Below are 22,948 nucleotides of genomic sequence, written 5' to 3'. Positions count from 1 at the left end.
CACGCCGGCACGACCTCAGGCGTCGGTCCCCTAACTACACTTCCGCCCAGCCAGATTCCGCCTCGGACTCCCACCTGGTCACCTGCTCCCTTCAGCCTCCACTAGGATACTCCTTCCTCCGGGTCCTTGGGCTCTCACCAGCCACCCCACCACACCGGGCTGCCTCTGTCAAGCCCCTCTGTACCGTGTGGCATTGTGAAATGACGGGTTTCCTGACTGTCAGCAAGGTCCCTAAAGGCTGAGACAACACTCCCCAGAAAGCCTGCCTATTACGTCCAGTCCTCCGTGCCTGGCTAGGTGGGGGGTCCTTCCTTGAGTCGCCTGTCACAGCCTTGTCACATAGAATGTAACAACCTCTGGACTAGCAGCTCCTGAAGTCAGTCTCACTCACCCTGGTCTCAACACCTGGCGCGTTACAAGTGCTCATAAATTGCGCAATGTATCCAGTCTGTCACCAGAATCCTAAGAAAAGCTTCCCTTCTCTGTCATCCCTCTTACCATTCTCCCCAGGAAAGCAAGCACGGGGCCTCATCTGACCTTTCTCCCAGTGAGGCTGGCCCTTCAAACCCTCCCTGGCCCCCAGCCCCAGGGATATGTTGACAGCAAGCCCATCAGTGTGGTGTTAGCTGGGACAGAAGTAATGGGAATCCTTTCTCCCATTTTTATTTCTTAGCGTGTCTGTGTGTGTATATGTGCATGTGTTCACGTACACGTGCACTTGTGTTGAAAGGAGTCCAAAAGCCCAGACATCCCTATCCCATCACCTGTGGCTCATCCAGCTGGAGCACAAGACCTTCCCTTGCTGACTATCCGTTTTGGTGACCCAAGTGGTATTTCTGCAGTCAGGTGGACACCCCATGATGCTGGTTGTTACAGTTTGGGGAACAGGAAAACAAACTGGAATTAGGGGAGATAATACGACTGGGGTGGGAGTATATCCATCAGAATCAGAGCTCAGGGTCTAGCTCAGGGAGAGGAGCTGGCTCAGGGAGAGGCTGGGCTGCAGCCAGTGCACTAGGAATTAACCCTGAGGTGATCCAGCTCTTAGAGGAGTGGATAGTATTTTCCAAAGAGCACCAGAACTGGGAGACCATCACAGTCACAAAAGGCTCAACCTCAAAGGCTAGAGGGAAGCCAAGACAACTATAGCACAGAAACTCAGAGAGGAAAACATCTCCAAAAAAGGAAGTGATCCCCAGTAACAAAATCCACAGAGAATCAAAGTGCTCAGGCACAGGGAAGGTACCAGAGACCCAGGTCAACAGAGGCCATGAAGATGGCATGTAAAGTGACAAAAGGTCATGTTGAGAGCAGGAAACCCATTGTACTTGCCAATTCCAGTTGGCAAGGAAGGGTCACAATGGTGTAGGGAGTAAGAAGTCAGGTTTGGAAAATGGGAGAGGCAGGTCTCAGTTCTGGCCCCTGACAAAGCTGCCCTGGCAGGCTGTGCTGGGCAAAGACCATACTACAGGATGTGTCACTGTCATGAGTGGGCACTCCCTGGGCCCTGCAGTTCAACTGCCAATCGGAGAACACCACCCTTCTGTTCCCCAAGCCTGGTGTCACTACACAAAGAATACAACATGAGCTATGAGAAACCTGGGGAAGAAGTAGCAGTATCTGACCTCCAGAAACAAAACATCGTTAGAGATCATGTGAGGTTAAGCCCAAGCCCCAAATCATACAGGACAACCAGAGGTCTGACCTTCATGACCTGTGCCCTTAGCCACCTCCTCACCCTCTGTGGGCCCCACTTGGGGCAAGGGCAGGTTTCCTGCCAAATCCCTTGGTGCCACTGCCATGGGCCCTCCTGAGGATGCACCTGCCTGGGCCTGTCGCCTCTTTTCCCGGTGCAGCTCCCGGAGGTGGGCAAGGGCACAGTGGACCTCCCGAGACACCCGGAGGCTGCGTTCCCGGTTTGGATCATTCTCCAGGAGGACCCGTAAACCAGCAGCAAAGTGTGACAGGGCCTGGCCCAGGTACTCAGGGCTCAGAGCACCCACATCAGCATCTTCAGTCCCCACACCCACTACAGCTTCTGTGAAATCCGGCTCTCGTTTTCCGGACACTGAGCCTTTCCCTTCCTGCCACGGCAACCCAGAGCCACAAATGTCCCCACCATCTTCTGAATCCTGGGGGAGGCCATGGGGTGGGGGCTCCCCATGGGCCTGCAAGAGGTTAGCAACATCGGCCTCGGCTGCATCTCCAAGGCCCACGTGGCTGGCTAGTGCGACAATGCTGCGGCGGAGCTGAGGCACAGTGTCCGGCTCGGGAGCGCCAGGAGGCACACACTCGGGCCAGAGCTTCCTCCAGGCACTGTTCATGGTGGCAGGCTGCAACTCTGCCCAGGCTCTAGCTATATTGTCCACAGCAGTCACAACAGTATAGCTGCACCAGAACTCCCGCACGGACGGTCGGTCTTCACCAAACGTCTCCTGGACCAGCTGGCTAAGCATACAGCGCAGGTAATACACCTTGAATGTGGCAATGATACCCTGGTTCATGGGCTGAATCAGGGCTGATGTGTTCTTGGGCAGGAACTCAACTCGCACATGGGGTGAGAGGCCACCCAGGTGAGCAGAGTGGCAGGGTGCACCGTCCAAGACCAACAGGGCACGGTGTGGGAGGCCGTGGCTGGCACAGTAGCTCTCCACAGCAGGGCAGAAGCAACTAGTAAACCACTCCTGGAAGATGCTGGGTGTCAGCCAGTCATTGCGGTTAGAGCGCCAGACCACCGGAAGGCTAGCCTTGGAGCAGCCCTTGAGGGCACGCGGGTTCTCCGAGGGGTACACCAGCAGCGGCTTCAGCTTGAAATCACCAGCTGCATTGCCACCAAGCAGCAGGGTCAGGTGGTCCTTAGAGGCCTTGAGGCCAGGCCCAGCTGCCCCTTCCAGGGCCAACAGCATGCGCTCTGGGAGCCGCTTCCAGAATAGGCCAGTCTCATCCACATTGAACACCTGGCGTGGTGAGTAGCAGCCCTCCTCTAGAATGGTGCGCAGCACTGGGGGGTAGTGGGCAGCAGCCTGGGTGTCAGCCACAGATGGCTCATCTGTCAAAAGCACATTGTGGCGAGCCTTGAATCGGGCAAACCAGCCATTACTGGCCCCAAAGGTCTCAGCCCGAGTGCCATTACCCTGCTCGTGCTGCAGCTGCATAAAGAGCCGTCGGGCCTTGTCCTGGATGAGCAGCGTGCTGACAGGCAGGTTCTGCCGCTTTTGCTCCTCGATCCAGAGGCTCAGCAAGCGTTCCATATGGCCCATCACCACACCCCGGCAGCGGGTCAGCTGTGTGGCACTTACCGGTGTGGCTGCCTGAGAATTGGCCCGTATCTTGTCCTTGTTGACACGGATCGAGGCAACAGTAGAAGTGGCCAGCCCTAGGGCCCGGGCAATCTGAGTCAGCTTCTCGCCTTCCTCAAACCTCCGAAGCACCTCTAATTTCACATGCAAGGTGATGGACTTTCGGTCCCGCTTGGCAGTGTGGCGGAGGCCAATCCCACCGAGGGATGCCTTCCCCGACACTTGCAGCTGGGGAGTTGTCTTCATTCTGCCTCTCTGGGCCATGCACCTTGATGAGGTCTCTCCCCAGTGCCTATCCACAGTAGCTACCAGTGTGCCCACGATGGCAGCCCCTTGGCCTTTCCTGCCATACCTGCCTCTGCCTGTAAGACAAGGACACATGGGCATTAATGTGTAAGTACATGGAAGTGCCAACCACCAGCTGGCCCTCCCATGTTCTGACAAAGAGCACCCAGCCCTGCTGACCACTGCCTCAGAGGCGTGCCCAATCCCTTCTTTTCCTACTGCTGAAAACACTGCACACTCAATTCCAACCATTCTTTGCATCTAGAGGAGCCTGTCACTTAGTTTTAGCTTATGAGATCAAGAAAAGTCCGCTAGGAGACTTTGCTCTCTTCCCCCAGCAAACCTCCTGCAACCCCGAGACAGTCTAGAAACCCACTTCCCACACACCAATGAGCAAACAAGCTACCCATTTCCATGTTTCCCACCCAAAGACATCAAACATCAGTGTGGGGCTGAATAATGGCTCCTTAAGATGTCCAAGTACTAATCCCTATGAATAAATTACCTAATATGGTGGGGCACCTGGGTGGCACAGTGGGTTAAGCCTCTGCCTTCAGCTCAGGTCATGATCTCTTATGGGATTGAGCCCCACATCAGGCTCTCTGCTCAGCAGGGAGCCTGCTCCCCACCCCCGTGAACTCTGCCAAATAAATAAATAAAATCTTATTTAAAAATTACCTAATATGGCAAAAGAGACACTGTGAGTGTGATTAAGTCAATAATCTTGAAATCAGGTGATTATCCTGGCTTATTCAAATGGACCCTAAATGTAATCAGAGGGCTCCTTGCAAGAGGAGGCAAAAGATTTCACTCAGAAAGCAGCAATGTGACCACTAAAGCCTAGAGCCTCCAGAAGGAAACAGCCCTGCTGATAACTTGATTTTAGTCCACTGAGACCCAACTCAGATTTCCGACCTCCAAGACCCCAAGATAATACATTTGTGTTATTTTATTATTTATTATTATTATTATTATTATTATTTTATTTATTTGTTTGACAGACAGAGATCACAAGTAGGCAGAGAGGCAGACGGGGGGGCGGGGGGGGGGGTAGCAGGTTCCCTGCTGAGCAGAGAGCCTGATGCAGGGCTTGATTCCAGGACCCCGGGATCATGACCGGAGACGAAGGCAGAGGCTTTAACCCACTGAGCCACCTAGGCGCCCCACATTTGTGTTATTTTAAACCACTCTTTTTTCAGTAATAGGTTACAGCAGTCATAGAAAACTAATGCAGGAGGAAACCAATATAATTCGTGCCACCCCAGAGAACATCTGGGGATAGAGGAGGAAGGTGGTTCTCCACACAGCAGCCACGAAGATTCAGTAAGCACTAAGATCCTGTCCCCGCTCTGCTCAGAGCTCTCCCATTTCTGAGTAAAAGCCACAATCCTCACCAGATTCCTCAAGCACTTCAAAGCCTCCTCCTTTACGTGGCTCACTACTACCCACATCCTTGGGGCAGACTAAGGGTGCTCCTGTTTCCTTCAGCCCAGGGCTCAGGCTCTTCCCTGTTATCTGCATGGCTTGTTCCCTCTCCTACAAATCTCTGCTCAAATGTAACCTAATCAAAAAGGCCCTCCCTACATACATTTTATTATACATCTGTCACATGCTGCCTGAGGGCAGGAACTGTGTCGGCTGAGCTCTCTTGTGTCCCCAGGCCCAGGAATAGTGCATCCAGTAGGCGCTTGATGATGAAATTATTAAACTTCAAGTACGTTATTATTAATTATAAAGTACAGCTGTGGGAGACAGTTTTCATCTTGTCCCTACTGCATTATGAGCCACGTGAAAGTAGCACCTGATCAGTTAAAGAAAAAAAATTTTTTTGAAGGCGCGCCTGTGAAAGCATGAACAAATGAGTGAAGGTTTGTTTTCACAGCGCCTATGGCACCTGTCCGTATCACATCAATTCTTTCAGGGACTCGTGGGCGGCGCATGCTTGAAACAAGGTGGCACAGGCCCAGGACCCTCGAGCCTGGGAGGCAGGGAAAGGTGGGTGGGCATGGGAAAGGCTCCTCTTGTCTGGAAGCCGTCCCCGAATTCTGAACCCCTCACGAGCCTCTGTTCTTCCTCCAACATCCACACCTTCCTCTGCTCACCCACGATTGTAAATTAATTCACCCGGGGGCGCCTGGGTGGCTCAGTGGGTTAAAGCCTCTGCCTTCTGCTCAGGTCATGATCTCAGGGTCCTCCGATCGAGCCCCGCATCGGGATCTCTGCTCAGCAGGGAGCCCGCTTCCTCCTCTCTCTCTCTGCCTGCCTCTCTGCCTCCTTGTGATCTCTCTCTCTCTGTCAAATAAATAAATAAAATCTTTAAAAAAAATAAAATAAAATAAATTAATTCATCCGTATGTTCATTCATCCGTTCCCTCCCTCCCACGCTCGAGAGGAAGTCTCCAAGCGCGCTGCACGCTGCCCGGGGAGGCTCACGGCCGGACGTCTGGGTGGGAGACAGGGTTTGTCCCCATGAGACTACAATTCCCATAGAGCCTCGGGGCTGCCGGAAGCGTCGATTGGCCCCCACCCCGCGCTCGTCCTGGACTGAAAGTGTCAAGGCCTCTCTCCGCTCTCTTCCCACCGCTGGGGACCAAGAGAAACGGCGCCCCAGTCCCCGCGCAGCCGACCGCCCTCACCTCCGGACAGCGACGTGGGCCAGCTGCTTCAGCTGGTCCGCTGGGGATGCGACTCCTCCCTGTGTCCTGCCTTACAGGACCCCTTTCCTGAGACAGCAGAGCTCAACCTCCATGTTCTCGGCGGAGGCGTTAGATTGCCAGGGACTGCCAGGATTGGAGGAGTCCGCGTGAGGCCCGCCCCTGACGGCGCGCAGAACCCTGCGCCAGACGCTCCCAGGCCCGCAGGGAAATGTAGTTCAGAGAAGAGGACGCTGCGCCTAGAGGCCAGCCGGGGGGCAGCAGAAGCTGCCTCTGCCGGAAGCTGGCTTTCTGCCTCATTTCTCTCTAATTTTTCCCTCCCCCGACTTTCTGTGTCTTTCCAACATCCTCCCTACTTCCTTCCATTTCCGGCTCTGTTTTCTCTTTTTTCTTTCTCTTTTCTCGGTTTGTCCCCCATCCTGGAGAATTTATTCCGCTCAGACTGTCAACTTAAAAATAAACTCAGTGAGTGCGCATCGAAGAGTTATTTACCTGGAGGAGGGAACTCGCAGGGTAGCACAGGCGGTTCCAGGAGGATGAGAAAGAACAAGAAGGGTGAAAGAAATGAGGAGCACTTGGGGTCGCGGGCCCGGGTGTCTCAGTTCCCGCTCAACTCTAACTGATACAACTCTAACCCCAAGCATGTGCGGCCTGGATTCCGATCAAAAGGTACTTCAGAGGGAAAGAATTCCTTCATTTAGGGAGATGAGCCCAAGCTGGCTTGGTAGACAATGCTAGGAAACACAGAGAGGGCTCCCAATCACCTTTTTTTTTTTTTTTTTTTTTGGTCCTACTGATAGGGTATGTGATCAAAGGAGTGAGACTGATACAAAGTGAAGGTCAAGCAAAGCTTTATTTCACGCCAAGCACACAGAATCAAACCGGCCAGTTGGGGCTGCCTCTTACAGAGCCTCATAGACTAACCTTTATAGAGCAAAGGCCATATGGTTGAGCCTGGCCACACACAGGTGGCCCATGAGATTGTAACACACAGAGAAAGCTGCACAGTCCTGCTAGGTCACACACAGGTGGCCAATTGAATTACAATTCACCCTATAGTAGCTATTTGAACTAGCCTATCACCTTGGTCAGAATTGGCACCCAAAAGGCAGGGCCCACATTCTTTAGGGAGATAGTGATTGGATGTCTCCACCTGGCCCAACTCAATCCTTGCATTCGGGCTCTGTTACCTCCACCTGACCTGATCCGCCCTTGTATTTGGGCTCTGTTATCAGGGACTGATCGACCATATGTTACTGCATAAACAAAAAAAATGACTATTTAATCCGAGATGGAATTGCTCTCGCTAAGTAGGCCCTTACACTACTGTTCAGTTCAGGTGAGTTTTCCTAAAAGTCTACCTCCTAACCCTAACCCTCCAGCTCCCTCCTTGCTGTCCCCCTTCTCTAGGTCTTCGAAAACTCTCCACCCATCTTTGCTGTCTCTCAAATGCCTGTCCTTTCTCTCCCCTTGCCTGTGTACACCCGTCCCTTGAATCTCGATAGCTGCATGTCTTGTCTTTGTGACTCTCCTTCCAGATGGATCCCTTCCTGACCCTCTGCCTTGCTAACTTCTCGGACATCCTGTCCACCCGGCCTGACTCTCGGATCCTCTGGCTTCTTATCTCATTCTCTAGGTCCCTGAGAGTAGAAACCCCTCTCTGTTGACTTTCTTTCCTCTCAGGGTCTTGTTCCCTGGATCTGTTCAGTTCCTTTCACTGTCTCTCCTCCCAGCTTTCTCTGCTCCTGAGCCCTGCAGGTTCTGGGCCTCTCCCGCCCCTAAGTCTTTGTGTCAGCCTCTCCTCACCTCTCCTCATCCTCTAGCCGGGCTTTCCTACCCCAGGCGGTACCCCCAGCCCCACCCCACCCCACCTCCCCCCTGCGCCTCTCAGATGCCCTCCGGGTCCCCACCCGGTTACCTTGGCGCGACCTAGCCCCGCCCCCCGCTCCCGGGCGCAAAGGCCCAGCCGACTACACTTCCCAGAAAGCACCGGGCCGAGCCTCTTCGCCATTTACAGTCGGGCTGGGCGCTGCAGGAGGCGCCCCCTTTACCGGCGAACGGTTGCCATGGAGACGTGGGCTGACGGCGTCCTAGTGAGAGCGGTGATTGGTGCAGACCCCTGCTAATCCCTGGAAGGCCCGTAAAGAACTGAGGAAAACGTGGTAGGGGGCATGCGCGGTTGGGAAGACGGTGCTGCTGTCCGTAGCCGCCTGAGAAGCTCGCGCAAGTAGACGGGGCATGGACGCCTGGATCTGAGGGGGCGAGCGAGGGAAGAGGCTGCCAGGCGTGTGATCTGGTCGTTGCGAACAACGCTACCCCGGGGAACGGGAGGAGGGTGGGAAAGGAGGCGAGCGTGGGGGAAGAGCAAGGTGGCACTCGGGCTGATGTGTGGAGCATTCTGGGAGACAGAGTCCGGCCGGGGAGGGGGAAGTCGGCGAGTGCGCCTACTTGCGAGCGCGGAGCGGCCCGCCAAGCGTGGAGGTGAGGGCGGGGACCTCTCACCGAGGGAGGCTGGGGCGGGGATCCGGGCGGAGGCCGCGGACTCTCGGATTCCGGCTGCCCGGCGGGACCCGGAGCGCGGAGCAGACGTCTAGGCGCTCCTTCTCCGGCGAGCCGGGCGCTGTCGCGCGATGCTCTTCAATCGCAGCGCACTGCCACGGCGACTAGGTCTCGGAGCCCCGCCCCCCTGGTTGCCATGGTGGCACTAAACCAGCTGGGGGAGGGGGAAGGCGGGCGGCTCTCTAAAGTGGAGGTTGCCTTCCAGGATTTCTGGTAGACGTAGTTCAGGAAGCTTCGCAGTGGCTGGCTGGCTAGCTGGCTGGCTGGCTTAAAAATGGTCCAACTTTCTCCCAGGGTTGCAGGTTGGCCTGGAACCTTGAGGATCGGAATTTTGACCCACGGGATCCGGCGGCCCTGGAAGTCGAATCTACTCACTTAATAAACTCAGATTTCTTCACAAAGCCCGCACATTACTCCCAGCTGCAAAGGGAGCAGCAATGGCGAGGGAAGGGGGGACAGCCCCACTTACGGGGGACGGTAAAGATGGGGAAACTGAGGTTCACAGAAACTAGCCAAGGTTATGTAGCAAATAGGCAAGATAAGAATCTCCGATCTTGCTTGCAGGCATCTGGTCCAGTTATCTTGGGGCCTTTGTGGGCCCCCTGTTAAGATCCCATCACCTCCTAACCCTGACTAAATCAGGGAGCTGAAGTAATGGTGGGGCATTACATGGTGTGATAACTTGGGCCGGTTCAGAGGATGGGACCGAATGGAGGGAGAGGGGGATGCTGCCTGGAAGTGTGGCCACAGAGTTGACCTTGCCCATGTGTGGGAGTGGGAAAGGCTGCCCTGTGGAACCAAGCTGAGAAGAGAATGGTCAGAGAGACTAGATGGGAGAGTGGGTGGTGCAATGATGGGGTGGTGTTCTGGGTGGTGTAGGGGGAGGGGGGCTGGAGTGTTTCTTATGGCCATGTGGTAAATACTGCAGATGTCATTTACTTGGCAGTGGGAGATCCGCACATCAGGGATGGCATGGTGCATGTAGAAGGGCAGGATTTGGGTCCGGGGGGTGGGGGGGATGCCTTCATATCCCTAAGAAGCACCCTGTGTTTGGAACAGGGGAATGCCAGACTGTGTGTAAGTCCCAGCTAAAGACCAGAGACACAGGTGCCTGGCATGTGACCACCTCTCTGTGCCTCAGTTTTCTTATCTGCCTTCCACTCAGTACAGGTCTGAAGATGGAACAACGAAGCATACAGTAGTCGCTCAATAAGCATTTACTGCCACTGTTTGTCCTCGCAGTAGCCTCACCCTCTTCCTCTCCTAGGGAAAGACATTATCCTCGGAGCCCCAGCCCAGTCTTTCCAATGAGGCCCGCAGCACTAGGCTCCCCAGGTCACACAGCCCTGGAAGATGAGGGGCCTGTCATGGTGAAGCTGGAGGACTCTGAGGAGGAGGGTGAGGCTGCCCCATGGGATCCCGGCCCAGAGGCTGCACGCCAGCGTTTTCGACACTTCCACTATGAGGAGGCACTGGGTCCCCAAGAGGCCCTGGCCCAACTCCGGGAGCTGTGCCGCCAGTGGCTGCAGCCCGAGGTGCACTCCAAGGAGCAGATGCTGGAGCTGCTGGTGCTGGAGCAGTTCCTGTGCGCACTGCCCCCCGAGATCCAGGCCCGTGTGGAGGGACAGCGGCCAGGCAGCCCTGAGGAGGCAGCTGCCCTAGTCGAGGGGCTACGCCAGGAGCCAGGAGGCCCCCGGAGATGGGTGAGTCAGTGGCCCTGAGCCAGGATCCAGGCTGGAACAGTATCCAGCTGTGCCTCCCCCTAGCAGGTGCCATGCTCAACCAAACACCTGTTCCTTGTGGTTTGAAGTAGTCACTTGCAGCAGACCTTGTATGGGAGTAGACAGGCTTCCAGGGCCAGCCTCACTGGCCCATCACTACATCGCCTGGAGTCATGGACATGGGAGGGGATGCAGGGTGGAGAGAGGGAGACCACTGAGCATTCGCAAGTGTAAGCAACAGGAGAGCAACTGCAGGTGGTTCCTTTACCCCTGACTCAGTGCTGGGGGAATGTAGGTCCTTGGAGAGCCTAGTAGGTCAGGACCTGGGGTCCTTTGATGAGGTAGATGCCTATGAACCCACTGCTTGTGCCCAGCTAAACTCTCCGCATGGGTCCCTAATGGCCAGGGGCACCTTCCCAGGTCACAGTCCAAATGCAAGGTCAGGAGGTGCTATCAGAGAAGATGGAGCCCTCCAACTTCCAGCCCCTCCTTCAAACCAAGCCTCAGACTCCAGAACATGGGCCTAGGACACCATCTGAAGCTACGCAGGAGTTACCATTGGGCCTTCGGATGAAAGAGGAGCCCACGGTTACAGATGACCCAGGTGAGGGTGGGCAAGGCATGCATGGCCCAAAGCCTGATGGAGTAGACCAGGGGAGCCTGGCCTCAACAGCCTAAAGGTCACCTGCTGGCTGGAACTATTCATATGCACTGGTGTCCCCCACCCCACCCCCATCCTGCCTAGCCAGTGGACATCACTGCTCCTCTCATGCCAAATCTGACTGCCACAGCTATGTTTCTGTGCTCTCCCCTGACATGAAGTAGGCTGTTGGGGTTCTGGGGTGGGGAGGAATGTGGGGTGCACTCCCAAGGAGACCCATTGGGAAACAATAGCTGGTCTCTGAGGAGGAGGTGGCAGGCTTGAATATAGGTGGGAGTGGCTGAGGGAGGACCCCAGAATGCTGGGAGGCAGCCCCTCTCTGTATTACTTCTTCCAGGTCTGTACCAGAGCTGGCCACCCACACTCTCCCTCATTCCTGTGTGGACCCTAGTACAGTGCTCCTATCCACCCTCGCTGGCCATCCTGCCCAGGGCTCATGCAGGGGTCTGTGTCCTGAGCCTGTCTCATCCTGCTAGAGCTTCTCCTGTGGCCTTCCAGGGGGTTCTGCCTTACTCCAGCCCCCAGTCTGGATTCCAACATCTGGCATACCACAGAAGAGGGCAGTGGGGTGGGGACACCCTTGGGCCACCTGACCCCAACTTTCCTCTACAGAGCTTCTGGATTCTGGGCCTCTAGCCAATCCCCAGGAGGCCACCTCCTCTCTCCTGCCTGAAGAGACCCAGGTGAGCCCATACAGGCCATCCTCCCTGTCTGGGGAGCCTCAGTGGGTGGGGATCAGGTGGGTCCCTTCCTTAGCCTAGCTGGGCATAGATGAGCAGTGACCACTGTGGTTTCAGGGCTGTGAAATAGTGCTGGACCAGGCCTCTCCTCACAGCGAAACTGGACTTGAGGGGCCTTCATGGAGGGAGCATCCTGGGGTCCTGTGGCAAGAGGAAGCTGGAGGCATCTTCCTTCCAGGTGAGTGAGACTGGGCATGGTGGGGCTGGGCCCTCTGCATGGGCAGCACCACATTTCACCTATCCCACTCCTGGCCCTGCTCAGGTTGCCCTCTCAGTCCAACATGTTCAAGCTCCTCCATTCCGTGGACTGTTTCTTGCAGCATATAACCTTCTGTGCTCTCCCCTGGCATGGAGTAGGCTGTTGGGAGTTTCCATCAAGCTCTCTGCTGAGTTCAGGTTCCCTCCAGCTGCTGCTTCCCACCACAGTAAAACCTGAGAGCAGGGCCTGTATTCCCCATACCCCCAACCTCTCCCATCCCTGGCATCCTAGATGGCCCACAGAGTCTGGGTTTGCCCCCACTAACTGGGTAGCAGGGGAGGGAGGGTCTGGATCTGCCAATGACAGCAGCTTAGTAGACAGTGGGTGGGCAGAGGGACCTTGACACAGGGTGTGGATGGTGCAGAGGAGGCCAGAAGCCCCTGCTGTCCACCTCAGCTATCTGCTCTCAGTCGGCCATCGTCCAGTCTCTCTGCCTCTTCTTCCTTGTTTCCTGGACTGCTCCTCTTCCTTGGTTTACTCCCTTGTTCTGGTGGACCTTCCTGGGAACCGTGATAAAAAGTTCTTGATAAACCGTGATAAAAAGATAAAAAGTTCTGAGATGCTATATCTCTTAAAACACTTACCTAACATTCTATATTAGGCTAGTTGGGCTACATGAAGAATTCTTTTTACTAATTCAGTTTCAAAGCTTTTTCATCATCTTTGTGGGTAAGCCCTTTCGGTTTGAAATCTATCCCTCTCAATTGTGGGAAACTGGCTTGAATTACTTCTCTGATTTCCTTTCCCTCCACTGTTTTGTTCCCTTGTTTCTGGAACGTGTATTCCTTGGCTGTTGGCTATACTGCTTCCTCAGTGTGGTCTCACAGCCTCAACCCAGCCTTTTGCCAAAATGAGAGAAGAGATCCAGGAATCAAAGCTACATCAATGCCCGCTATCTGCTCAGAATTCTGTGCTGAGAGTGTCCAGGGCTGGTCCATGTAGTAGTTCTGAACAGCCTCCCCAGCATGCTTGGTGGCCTCGCCCCTTCACCTCCATGGCCAGAGCTACCTGGTACCTCTAATCCCAAACTTTTCGAGTCTTCTTCAGAATCAGATTGATTTTTTTTTTCTCAAGCAAGGCACGTCAGACCAAAGTGTTGCCGCCTGTCCCCTCTGATCTCCATTTCTCTCGTGTTGGCTCCACTTCCAGCCTCCCTCAGACCCACCCACTTGAGTGTATTTGTAGAAACCATCATCACTATTGCAAGGCCACCTGTCCCATATGTGTCCTGTAGCCCTTCCAGAAAGGCAACTTTTGCAAACTTAAGTCAGGCCTGGAAAGCTTGTCCCCGTCTTCTAAATCTTCCTCATACTAGGTTCTGCCTCACTGGCTAGTTTCAGGTCCCTCTAGTTCACCCTATTTACCATGGGCTGGAATGGGTCCAGGCACAGCTCTCTTGGTATGACTGAGTGGATCCCGTTGTGCAATGCAGGGTCTGCCCTCCACATGGACAGTGTCTCTGCTGGCCCAGGCACTGTGAGCCCCCACCTCCACATCCCGTGGGACCTCGGCATGGCCAGCCTCACAGACCAACTCCGGTCGCCCTCCCATGAAAGTGGCTTCTCACATGCACTTGTGCTCCCCAGTGGCCCCGGAGGTGAGCAGAACCCCACGAACGAGGGTCCTCACCAGCTCCTGGGCCCCATACTGGCCACTGGCCGCTGGCCTACACCCAGGACCGAAGGCCAGGGACGGGGTCGCCCCAGCACATGCCCCGGGGTGGGGCGGGGTGGCCGCTGCGACGTGTGTGGGAAGGTATTCAGCCAGCGCAGCAACCTACTGAGGCACCAGAAGATACACACAGGAGAGCGACCATTCGTGTGCAGCGAGTGTGGCCGAAGCTTCAGCAGAAGCTCACACCTTCTGCGTCATCAACTCACACACACTGAGGAGTGGCCATTTGTGTGCGGCGACTGTGGTCAGGGCTTCGTGCGCAGCGCGCGCCTGGAGGAGCACCGGCGAGTGCACACGGGCGAGCAGCCCTTCCACTGCGCAGAGTGCGGCCAGAGCTTCCGGCAGCGCTCCAACCTGCTGCAGCACCAGCGCATCCATGGCGACCCCCCTGGCCCGGGCGCTGCGCCCCCCACGTCTCCCGGTGCCCCGGAGCCCCCAGGCCCCTTCCCCTGCAGCGAGTGCCGTGAGAGCTTCGCGCGGCGAGCCATGCTCCTGGAACACCAGGCGGTGCACACGAGCGACAAATCCTTTGGCTGCGTGGAGTGTGGGGAGCGTTTCGGCCGCCGCTCCGTGTTGCTGCAGCACCGGCGAGTCCACAGTGGAGAGCGGCCCTTTGCCTGTGCCGAGTGCGGCCAGAGCTTCCGCCAGCGCTCCAACCTCACGCAGCACCGGCGCATCCACACCGGCGAGCGGCCCTTCGCCTGCGCTGAGTGTGGCAAGGCCTTCCGCCAGCGGCCCACGCTCACGCAACACCTGCGCGTGCACACGGGCGAGAAGCCCTTCGCCTGCCCGGAGTGTGGCCAGCGCTTCAGCCAGCGTCTGAAGCTCACGCGCCACCAGCGGACGCACACCGGGGAGAAACCCTACCACTGCAGTGAGTGTGGCCTGGGCTTCACGCAAGTGTCACGGCTCACCGAGCACCAGCGGATCCATACCGGGGAGCGGCCCTTCGTTTGCCCTGACTGCGGCCAGAGCTTCCGGCAGCACGCCAACCTCACGCAGCACCGGCGCATCCACACAGGCGAGCGGCCCTACGCGTGCCCGGAGTGCGGCAAGGCCTTCCGCCAGCGGCCCACGCTCACACAGCACCTGCGCACCCACCGGCGGGAGAAGCCCTTTGCCTGCCAGGATTGCGGCCGCCGCTTCCACCAGAGCACTAAGCTCATCCAGCACCAGCGCATCCACAGTGCGGAGTAACGGCACTCACCGTACCCCTTCTTCTCTGCGTCTCCGCTTCTGGCCTTTGGTTACAGAGGAGGGTCTTCGCTCTGAACACTAACCTCACAGGGTTGCTGTGAGGCCTCTGATCAAGTCTGGGTACAGACGGGCCCACTCAGGACCTGGCGCCCAGTAGGAGCTCAATAAACAGTAGATGGACCGTGGGTCTGGAAATCTACACACTCAGTGCCTCCCGACCTGTACAGGTCCCTCTTCCCCCCACCATCTACCACTTCGGCAACCATGCAGTCTCTGAGAGCCATAGACTCCTAGCAGCCTCTCCCAAGGGCTACGGATGCCACCTTGTACTGTGGCTCCTGTACTGTTTGCCATGACAGCTTCAACCCGCACAACCATGGGCCAAGCCAACTGCCAGGTGAGACTGGCCCAGTTTTCCCCTACCAGCCAAGATCATCAAGGGCAGTACAAGTAGCAAACTGGTGCCCAGAAGGCCAGAGCTAGGGATGTGTCTATAAAACTTTAACCTTAGGAAGCTATTTCTTAGGCATAAAAGCTAGAAGGTTTTATCTAGAAATCTAGATTTTTTTCATGCATGTTAACTACCAGCAGATGCTGAGGTTAGGTTCCCCTTAGGATACCCCAGCCTGTCCAGAAATCAAAGTCCACTGGAGGCCCCAGGCCAGTTCTCTATCCCCCTAGTGATCATCCACATTCTGTGGGCCACAGCTGCCACCAACCCTGGCCAGGTGTGCAACCCCCAAGGGCTCCCCAACACTGGGTGGTGGTCCCTATGAAGAATGTGTTCAGCAGCAAGTCACAGGAATCACAGCTGTCAGCAGCTTACATAAAAGTGCGGATGCTGCCAGTGCAGGTTCGGTGGCTTGTACACTGGGCTGGCATCTCGAACCCTCTGGACTTTTCACATGCCATTGCTTCTTGCCCTAATTATCTTTCCCTTCCATCCAAATTGTGCAGACTCTTGACCTAGTGCGCCCCCCAACCCCAACCAGTGGGTACCCTGGGGGCCAAAAGCGGAATGAGAAGCAGTGCCAAAGGAAAGATCTTCATGCATCAGGATCTGGCTGGGGACATATACCCCACTCTGGGCAGGTATCAGCCTGCCCTTGGCCTGAGGGGTTCTAAGAACAACCTTTTGAGGCTCATGTGTCTAAGCTTCTTCCAGGGATACAGCTGGACTTTGCTACAAGACTGGGGTCCTGAAATCAGGGAAAGAAGCCAGCCTCAGCCAGAAGCTTCTAGTAGCCATCCCAAAGAAGGTGTGTTCCCTACCTCTTTCCCTCCCCCACTCCACCCCTCTCCACCGCCCCCCTGACCTACCCCCAGCCAGGACCAGGGCCACTCTGGCATCTACATCTGGCAAAGTCAACAACTCCCCATGTAGGGGTACTTCCATGTGGCACCGTTGGGAGGTGGGGGGAGGCCACCTGGGCCCTAGGCCAATACTTCTGTCCTCCTAACCACAAACAGAACTCTTAAGGACCATGACCTGGGATATACTAATCAGAGGGGTAGAAAGCAGTCACTGGGTCCCTAGGTGGAGGCTAGGAGTCAGATTAAGGAAGGCGCACAAATACTGAGGTAGCTAGTGCTGTGAGGTTGAGTATTGCCGAACTTTATAAATCCTGTAACATGGATTTTTTCAAGTCCTGTGTGAATTTTATACTCAGAAACAAAGAGGACAAGAAAGCTTACTCTTGTGTTTTGATCATCTTGGTGTTTGAAGAACATGAAGAGAAATCTGCACACGTATGACTAAGAACCTGAAATTACACACAGGAAAAATTATAACACACGTGAAAGGCATGGCGACAACAGGCCAGGGCCCAGTGCCCAAAGTCATAAGTCCACAGACTCGCCTGCTGAGCCAGTCCTCTAAGAAAGAAACATGAAGTGATGGGAGAGTCCCCCATGAAGGGTCATTTCTGCAGTTGGCTGGGGTCAGCCCTGCAAGCCAGGCTGTGGGTTGTGAACCCAAATGCTACCATACTATCAGCAGGGCTGAGGGCTTGGACAGAATAACCACTTGGCCTCATTCGGCCAGAACCATAGGAGGAAGGCAGGAGAGGAACCCCTAAGACAACTGGTCACCTGGGGAAGCTGCAACAGCGCCCAACCAGCCTGTCCCTGGATCATCTGTACCTGAGCCCATACAATTTGCTCCCAAGCACACCCTCCCCATGCCACATCCATCCAGTTATTCTTACCCCCAACCCCAAGCTTCCCAAATCTGTCCAATTCTCTCCAACCCCCCAGCACTGCTCTGATCCCAGCCCTCCATCTCCAGCCTGGAGGCCCACAGCACTCAGCCTCCCTTCCCTGCCCACTCCTGCCACTCGTTTCCAAAACAGACCCTTGCTTCTCAGTGACAGGTCCCAGAGGCTACGCTGACGCACCAGGTGCACTGGCACCCTCACTCTGCACCTGTCATATGCTGCCCAATTCCTCCAGGTGCCAGTCCCAGCTTCCCTCTGGAACTTTGATATGCAGAGCCCTATGCTGTGTCCCAAGAGGATGCAGACCCAAGGGGTACGGCACTCTCACCGCTCAACACCTGTACCATGAGAGTAACAAGGAAAACACAGGTGCACCACTTCCAACCCAAAACCCTGTCTCAGCTCAGCCATCCCCTCCTCCCTGGCCCAGGCCCCATGGCTCTGCATTTTCTTGCATGGCTAAGTCTTCCCCCACTGATGGTGGGAAAGCCATGAGGTCAGAGACCACAAGAGTCTAGCTTTGACTAGTGCAGCAAGCACCACCTCTCCAAGGAACCAATACCCTATCCTCAGATGGGCCTTCAACTGATAGCCTCAGAAACGGGGCTGAGGATAGACACATGGTTTAGGCTGACCCACAGGCAACACCCTTGAGACTTTGGCTGCAAACTGAATGGTCATCAACCCTCCCCTGGCGATGGCCCGTACAAGGGCAGGAAAACCAGAGTGGCTGAGAAGAACAGGAAGGGATAGAGGAAGAGGAAGATGGCAGTCTGGAGGGGCCACCCGAGTCCCATGACCAGCCATGTCTGGAGCCTAAGAACACTGGGATGATTGCAATGTCAGCCCCAAACTTAGGCTGTTGGCTGTTTCTGAGTCCTCGTTCTCGTCCTGGCACCTCGAGCCAAGAAAGGATGCTGGGAATGTGAGGCCAGGATAACGGGACAACCAGAGGCACAAAAGGGGTGTCTGGGATGGTGGTACTGAGAAGCGAAGGGCCTAAAGAGGGAGCAGTCCGAGGAGCCCGGGGACGTCCACGGTACCCGAAAACCCACAAGGCGGGAACTCTAAGGAAGGAGGCTGGGGCCAGCCCAAGACCCGAAAAGGTGGAGGTGATGATAGGGGCCGAGACGGACACCAGGTCGGGTCTGAGGAGGCGCTGGCGGGGAGCGGGCGTCAGGGCGACTCCCCTGAGGCGAAGCCGAGAGGAGCCCGGGAGCACCCCTGCCTGACAGGACAGCCAAGACTACTTCCCCAGGGCTCTGGGCGATGACGACAGGTCGCCTCCGAGACCGAAGGGGACGCGCAGCGCGGGCCGCACACGGCGCAGCTCTGGCCAGGAGCTCCCACCCACCCAACCGGCCCCAGGCCGCGCAGCTCACCCGCCCGACGGCTTCCGCAGCGACCGCCGGAAGTCCCCGCGCCGGCCCGCTCCGCTTCCTCCCGCCCTCCGAGGCCCACTGCGCGGGGTGTGATTGGAGCGGAGGCTGGCCGCACGGGCGGCGGAAGGTCGCAGGATGTCTCCGCGGGAACTCGGGCCCGGCTCCGAGAGGGCCCCCGCCCCACGTCCTAGCCAGTGTCCACGCGTGTCAACCCCCGAAGTGCTTACCACTCTAGCACGAAACACGTTTTATTTGCTAGTTTACCTCAGCCAGAATCTCCGCGCGTGCGTGGCGTTTGCGATGAGACACCGAGGGCGCCCGACCCCGCCCTCTTTGGGCAAAGCCTATGGCCTCGCCCGGCCTCCGGCCCGCCGTGATCACCCTGCCACTATGATCTCCTAGGGCAAGGCCTCGTAGGACCCACCCACGCCGCACTCTGCACAAGCGGACTGCGAGCCGAGAGACCGCATCTGCCCTACTTAAAGATGGCGGCGGCACCGCCCGTGCGTGGACCCGCGAGCGTCCCCGGAAATGACCGCGGGACGGCCTGCGCGAACGGAAATACCCGAGCCCAGCCGAACAAGTCCGAATATCAAGACCTATCGCAGAGCAACGCTGGGCGGCGGTCGCGGCAGCGGTGGCAGCGGCGGCGGCTGCGCAGGCGCACAGAGCAGGCCGGGCGAGAAGAGCCGAAGTGGGCAAGCGGCGGAAATATCCGAAGCGGTGGGGCGCCCGAGGCCGTTGCGGACCTCCGCGCCGAAGCTGCTGCTGCCGCGGAAACCGAGCCTCTTCCAGTACACAGCAGCCGCCACCGCGGCCGCCGCCTCCTCCTTCCCCTCGAGCCGCACCCCCTCGCGGTGGTAGCGAGTAAACAGGCGGCGCGGACGCAGCTGAGCCTCAGGGGACCTAAGCGGGCGAGGGGGAGGAGGGAGCGGCCGGGTGGGGGCGGGGCCGAGTAGGCCCGAGAACAGCCGAGTCGGCCCGAGCGCCGCCGAGCGAGCCCGAGGCGCCGGGCCAGGTCGGAGCCGGACTACGGGAGCCGACGCGGGCCGCGCGGTGGGCGCGGAGCGGCGCGGCAGGCCGGGCGGGCGGCGGCAGCAGCGGAGGAGGCCGCGAAGGCGGGTTCGAGTGGCGGAGGCGGCGCGGGCGGCGGCAGGGGGCCGGGTGGCCGGGGTCCCGGGCCCCGCAGCGGCGGCAGCGGCGGCGGCGGCAGGATGATCAAGCTGTTCTCGCTGAAGCAGCAGAAGAAGGAGGAGGAGTCGGCGGGCGGCACCAAGGGCAGCAGCAAGAAGGCGTCGGCTGCGCAGCTGCGGATCCAGAAGGGTAGGGGGTCGGAGGATGGGAGTGGGGGTCGGAGGTCAGCGGCTGGAGTGAGGTGATGTAGGAGTCAGGAGTTGGTTAATGCAGTCACCGGGGGTCGGAGGTTAGGGTGGGTGTCGGTGTGATGGAAGATCAGGAGTAATGCAGTCACGGGGGAGGGGGGTCAAAGATAGGGGCCGAATGTGGGGCACTTAGGATACCCAGAAAGCCGGACGCCTTCCATTAGTGACCGAGAATCGGAGAGTTAGGCAGCTTCGTGCAGGAAGCTGGAGACTCCACAGAGTCTGGGGGTCAGACAGGAACATGGGTGATAGGCAGAGGAGATTGGATGGGAGACTGAGGACTGGGGATAGGAATCGGAGAGGATTTAGTGAAGTATGTTGGGGTCTTGGGGACTCTGAAAGTGAGATAGAGTGTAATCAGTTTTGGGCACTGCGATTTGTGGGTCTGGGGGGGGTCACATGGCAAGTTGGAGTTTGGGGTGACACGTGGAGGAAGGAAGAACAGTGTGTGCCAGGGATTGGAGATGGGAGTAGGATTGCATTTTTAGAGTATTATGCTGGAGGTGCTGGGAATCTTAGAGGCTGCTTAGAGGGGTACAGGAAGGGGAATTCATGTGTCTGAGGGTCGGATGGATCCCTGAATTTAGGGTGACAACCAGAGAAGAGGAGGATCAGTGGGGACAGGACTGGTGAGGAGATGATGGGGGGCAGGGTCCTTGAGTTTGGGTGGGCAGGAGGGGACCAGCATTGTCCACTAGAAAATGGAGGTATGGCTGAGGATCCTGGTGTTTGGGGTAGTTGGAGGCTCTTGGGGGCCACACAGGGATGGGGGCATTTGGAGCTGGGTACCCAGATGTTGGGTGCTAAGACTTCAGGCTATGGATTCAAAAGAGTTGGAACTTACCCTGGACCAGGAGATACAGTTAGCCACAGTTGAAAATGCATGTTTGAGGCGTGCTATGGACCTAGAAGAGTCTGCCTGGAGACTAGGAAGCAGAAAGAGCAGGGAGAGGATTGGGGCTATGGGGCACAGCCAGGACAGAGCCTTGAGGATCGTAGAGGAGGCCTGGGTGCTATGCCAGCACCTGCACCTGCTCTGAGTGCTCTCCTCTCTCCCTCTCCTTGTTCTGCTTCTCTGCTTTGCAAACCCAGACATAAACGAGCTGAACCTGCCCAAGACGTGTGACATCAGCTTCTCAGATCCAGACGATCTCCTCAACTTCAAGCTGGTTATCTGTCCTGATGAGGTAAGGGCACATTCAGCTGGACTCCCAGGCATGGGCCAGGGTGCTGGGAGGGGGGAACACCTGGAATTAAGAGACCTGGTTTATGTGCCAGGCCCTGCAGGATGGTGTCCTAAGACTTTTTCTCTTTCTCCTCACAGGGCTTCTACAAGAGTGGAAAGTTTGTGTTCAGTTTTAAGGTGAGTCCCGGGTGCACAGGGATAGAGGGATAGAGGCAACAGCTGAGGCTTGCCCCAGCCAGGCACTGCTAGGGTGCCTCTCTATCTTCTCTCTCTTCTTGGAGCCAGGTGGGCCAGGGTTACCCACATGATCCCCCCAAGGTGAAGTGTGAGACGATGGTCTATCATCCCAACATTGACCTCGAGGGCAATGTCTGCCTCAACATCCTCAGGTGAGGGCCCTGACTTTAGACTGCACGGGTCTCTGTCCCTTCCCTCCCTCTTGTGGTTTGTGGTTTTCTATCTTTTCATCTCCACATTTTCTTCCTTAAGTCTCGACCTTAGCCTTCTCCCTGGCCTATCCTGCTGTGTGCTTTCCTCCTAGCCTCTCACATCTGCACCATCCTGTGCCCTGGGCCTGACCGGTTCAGTCCCAGCATGCTCTGTGGTTGGCAATCCACTCACCAGCCCCTGACCCTGATTCTCTGTCCACAGAGAGGACTGGAAGCCAGTCCTTACGATAAACTCCATAATTTATGGCCTGCAGTATCTCTTCTTGGTGAGTAAGGGTGGGTGGGTGAGGCTGGGGAAGGTTGGCCCTCTCTGCTCTTAGGGCCTGTTGACCCCCACCCATACCGGCCACAGGAGCCCAACCCCGAAGACCCACTGAACAAGGAGGCCGCCGAGGTCCTGCAGAACAACCGGCGGCTGTTTGAGCAGAATGTGCAGCGCTCCATGCGAGGTGGCTATATCGGCTCCACCTACTTCGAGCGCTGCCTGAAATAGGGTTGGCGCACACCCACCCCTGCCAGGGCCACCAGCCCCGGCGTCCCCTGCAAATATTTATTGGGGGCCACAGGTGGGGGGCATGGGGTGGCCGGTGGGGGAATCCCATGCCCTGGCCTTGCCTCCCCTCCCTGCCACCCGCTCCTAGTTATTATTTTTTAACCACCATGTGATTAAGGTCGGCGCTGCCTACCCCGACCCGCTCAGCGATGGGAAATGAATTGGCTTGTCTAGCCCCCAGCTGGGTGCTGTCCAGCCCCCCACTCTGGGCTCTGGGGTGGGTGGCTAAGGGGACTGGGTGGCTGGGGCTGGGGCACTCCACCCCTCCACCACTGGAGGTCCCACCAGGCTATTAAAGGGGAATGTTACTGCATGGCCTCTGCCTCTTCCTTCTGTGGGGGTGGGAGGGGCAGGTGATGTCCACCAGAGCTCTTGCAGCAAGAGTGGTGGGAGATGTGTGGTTACAAGTGGTACTGGGGCATCCTTCAGCAAGCTCCCCAGTGCCTGAAACAGCCTGGGGGGTAATGGGGGACAACATCCCAAGCCTCAGGCTGTGTGGGATGAATCCCAGTGTGTGACCAGCGAGGGGCAGAACCAGTAACCACTCACTTCGTGCTTGGTAAGGCAGTATAGAAGAAAGTCCGTGCCATCTCCAGCTCTGCCCCCCTCCTGCGCCGATTGGGCCCACCAAGAACCCTCCCTGGTGCTACCAGGTGCCTGAGATCCAGAAACATTAGGGAAACGGTGTCCGTCGGATGAGCTGGGCCCTCTAGTGGGTTCGGTGGTGGGAT

General features: G+C 56.9%; 3 protein-coding genes across 8 annotated transcripts; 2 read left to right on the top strand and 1 right to left on the bottom strand.

Annotated features, from left to right (window-relative positions):
• Positions 1-1,338: 1,338 nt before the first annotated feature.
• Positions 1,339-19,098, bottom strand: LOC116861148 (tigger transposable element-derived protein 1-like). 2 transcript variants are annotated; one of them, XM_032847653.1, is made up of 2 exons: positions 18,912-19,098; positions 1,339-3,661 (listed from the first exon to the last, which is right to left on the bottom strand). In XM_032847653.1, the coding sequence occupies exon 2, from the start codon at positions 3,561-3,563 to the stop codon at positions 1,680-1,682; it is 1,884 nt and encodes a 627-aa protein (XP_032703544.1). In that variant the 5' UTR covers positions 3,564-3,661; positions 18,912-19,098; the 3' UTR covers positions 1,339-1,679. The 2 variants fall into 2 exon arrangements, with proteins under 2 accessions (XP_032703544.1, XP_032703543.1); XM_032847652.1 differs by lacking the exon at positions 18,912-19,098 and adding an exon at positions 6,221-6,338.
• On the top strand, positions 8,273-16,741 carry MZF1 (myeloid zinc finger 1). Of its 5 annotated transcripts, none has more exons than XM_032847632.1 (6): positions 8,273-8,378; positions 10,065-10,500; positions 10,939-11,122; positions 11,792-11,862; positions 11,977-12,097; positions 13,611-16,741. In XM_032847632.1, the coding sequence occupies exons 2-6, from the start codon at positions 10,105-10,107 to the stop codon at positions 15,047-15,049; spliced, it is 2,211 nt and encodes a 736-aa protein (XP_032703523.1). In that variant the 5' UTR covers positions 8,273-8,378; positions 10,065-10,104; the 3' UTR covers positions 15,050-16,741. The 5 variants fall into 5 exon arrangements, with proteins under 5 accessions (XP_032703523.1, XP_032703521.1, XP_032703524.1 ...); XM_032847630.1 differs by having other exon boundaries at positions 8,273-8,719; XM_032847633.1 differs by having other exon boundaries at positions 8,300-8,340.
• Positions 19,099-19,811: 713 nt separating the features above from the next.
• UBE2M (ubiquitin conjugating enzyme E2 M) lies at positions 19,812-22,530 on the top strand. The gene is made up of 6 exons (XM_032847714.1): positions 19,812-19,970; positions 21,122-21,216; positions 21,354-21,392; positions 21,501-21,604; positions 21,867-21,930; positions 22,017-22,530. Exons 1-6 carry the CDS (start codon positions 19,862-19,864, stop codon positions 22,155-22,157), a joined length of 552 nt encoding a protein of 183 aa, XP_032703605.1. The 5' UTR covers positions 19,812-19,861; the 3' UTR covers positions 22,158-22,530.
• Positions 22,531-22,948: the final 418 nt, after the last annotated feature.

Source organism: Lontra canadensis, unplaced genomic scaffold (assembly GCF_010015895.1).
Source record: "Lontra canadensis isolate GAN:19392208 unplaced genomic scaffold, GSC_riverotter_1.0 scaffold191, whole genome shotgun sequence".
In the NCBI taxonomy this organism is placed as follows: domain Eukaryota; kingdom Metazoa; phylum Chordata; class Mammalia; order Carnivora; family Mustelidae; genus Lontra; species Lontra canadensis.
Note: the sequence above shows the minus strand (reverse complement) of the source record. Positions and strands in the feature narration are given on the sequence as shown.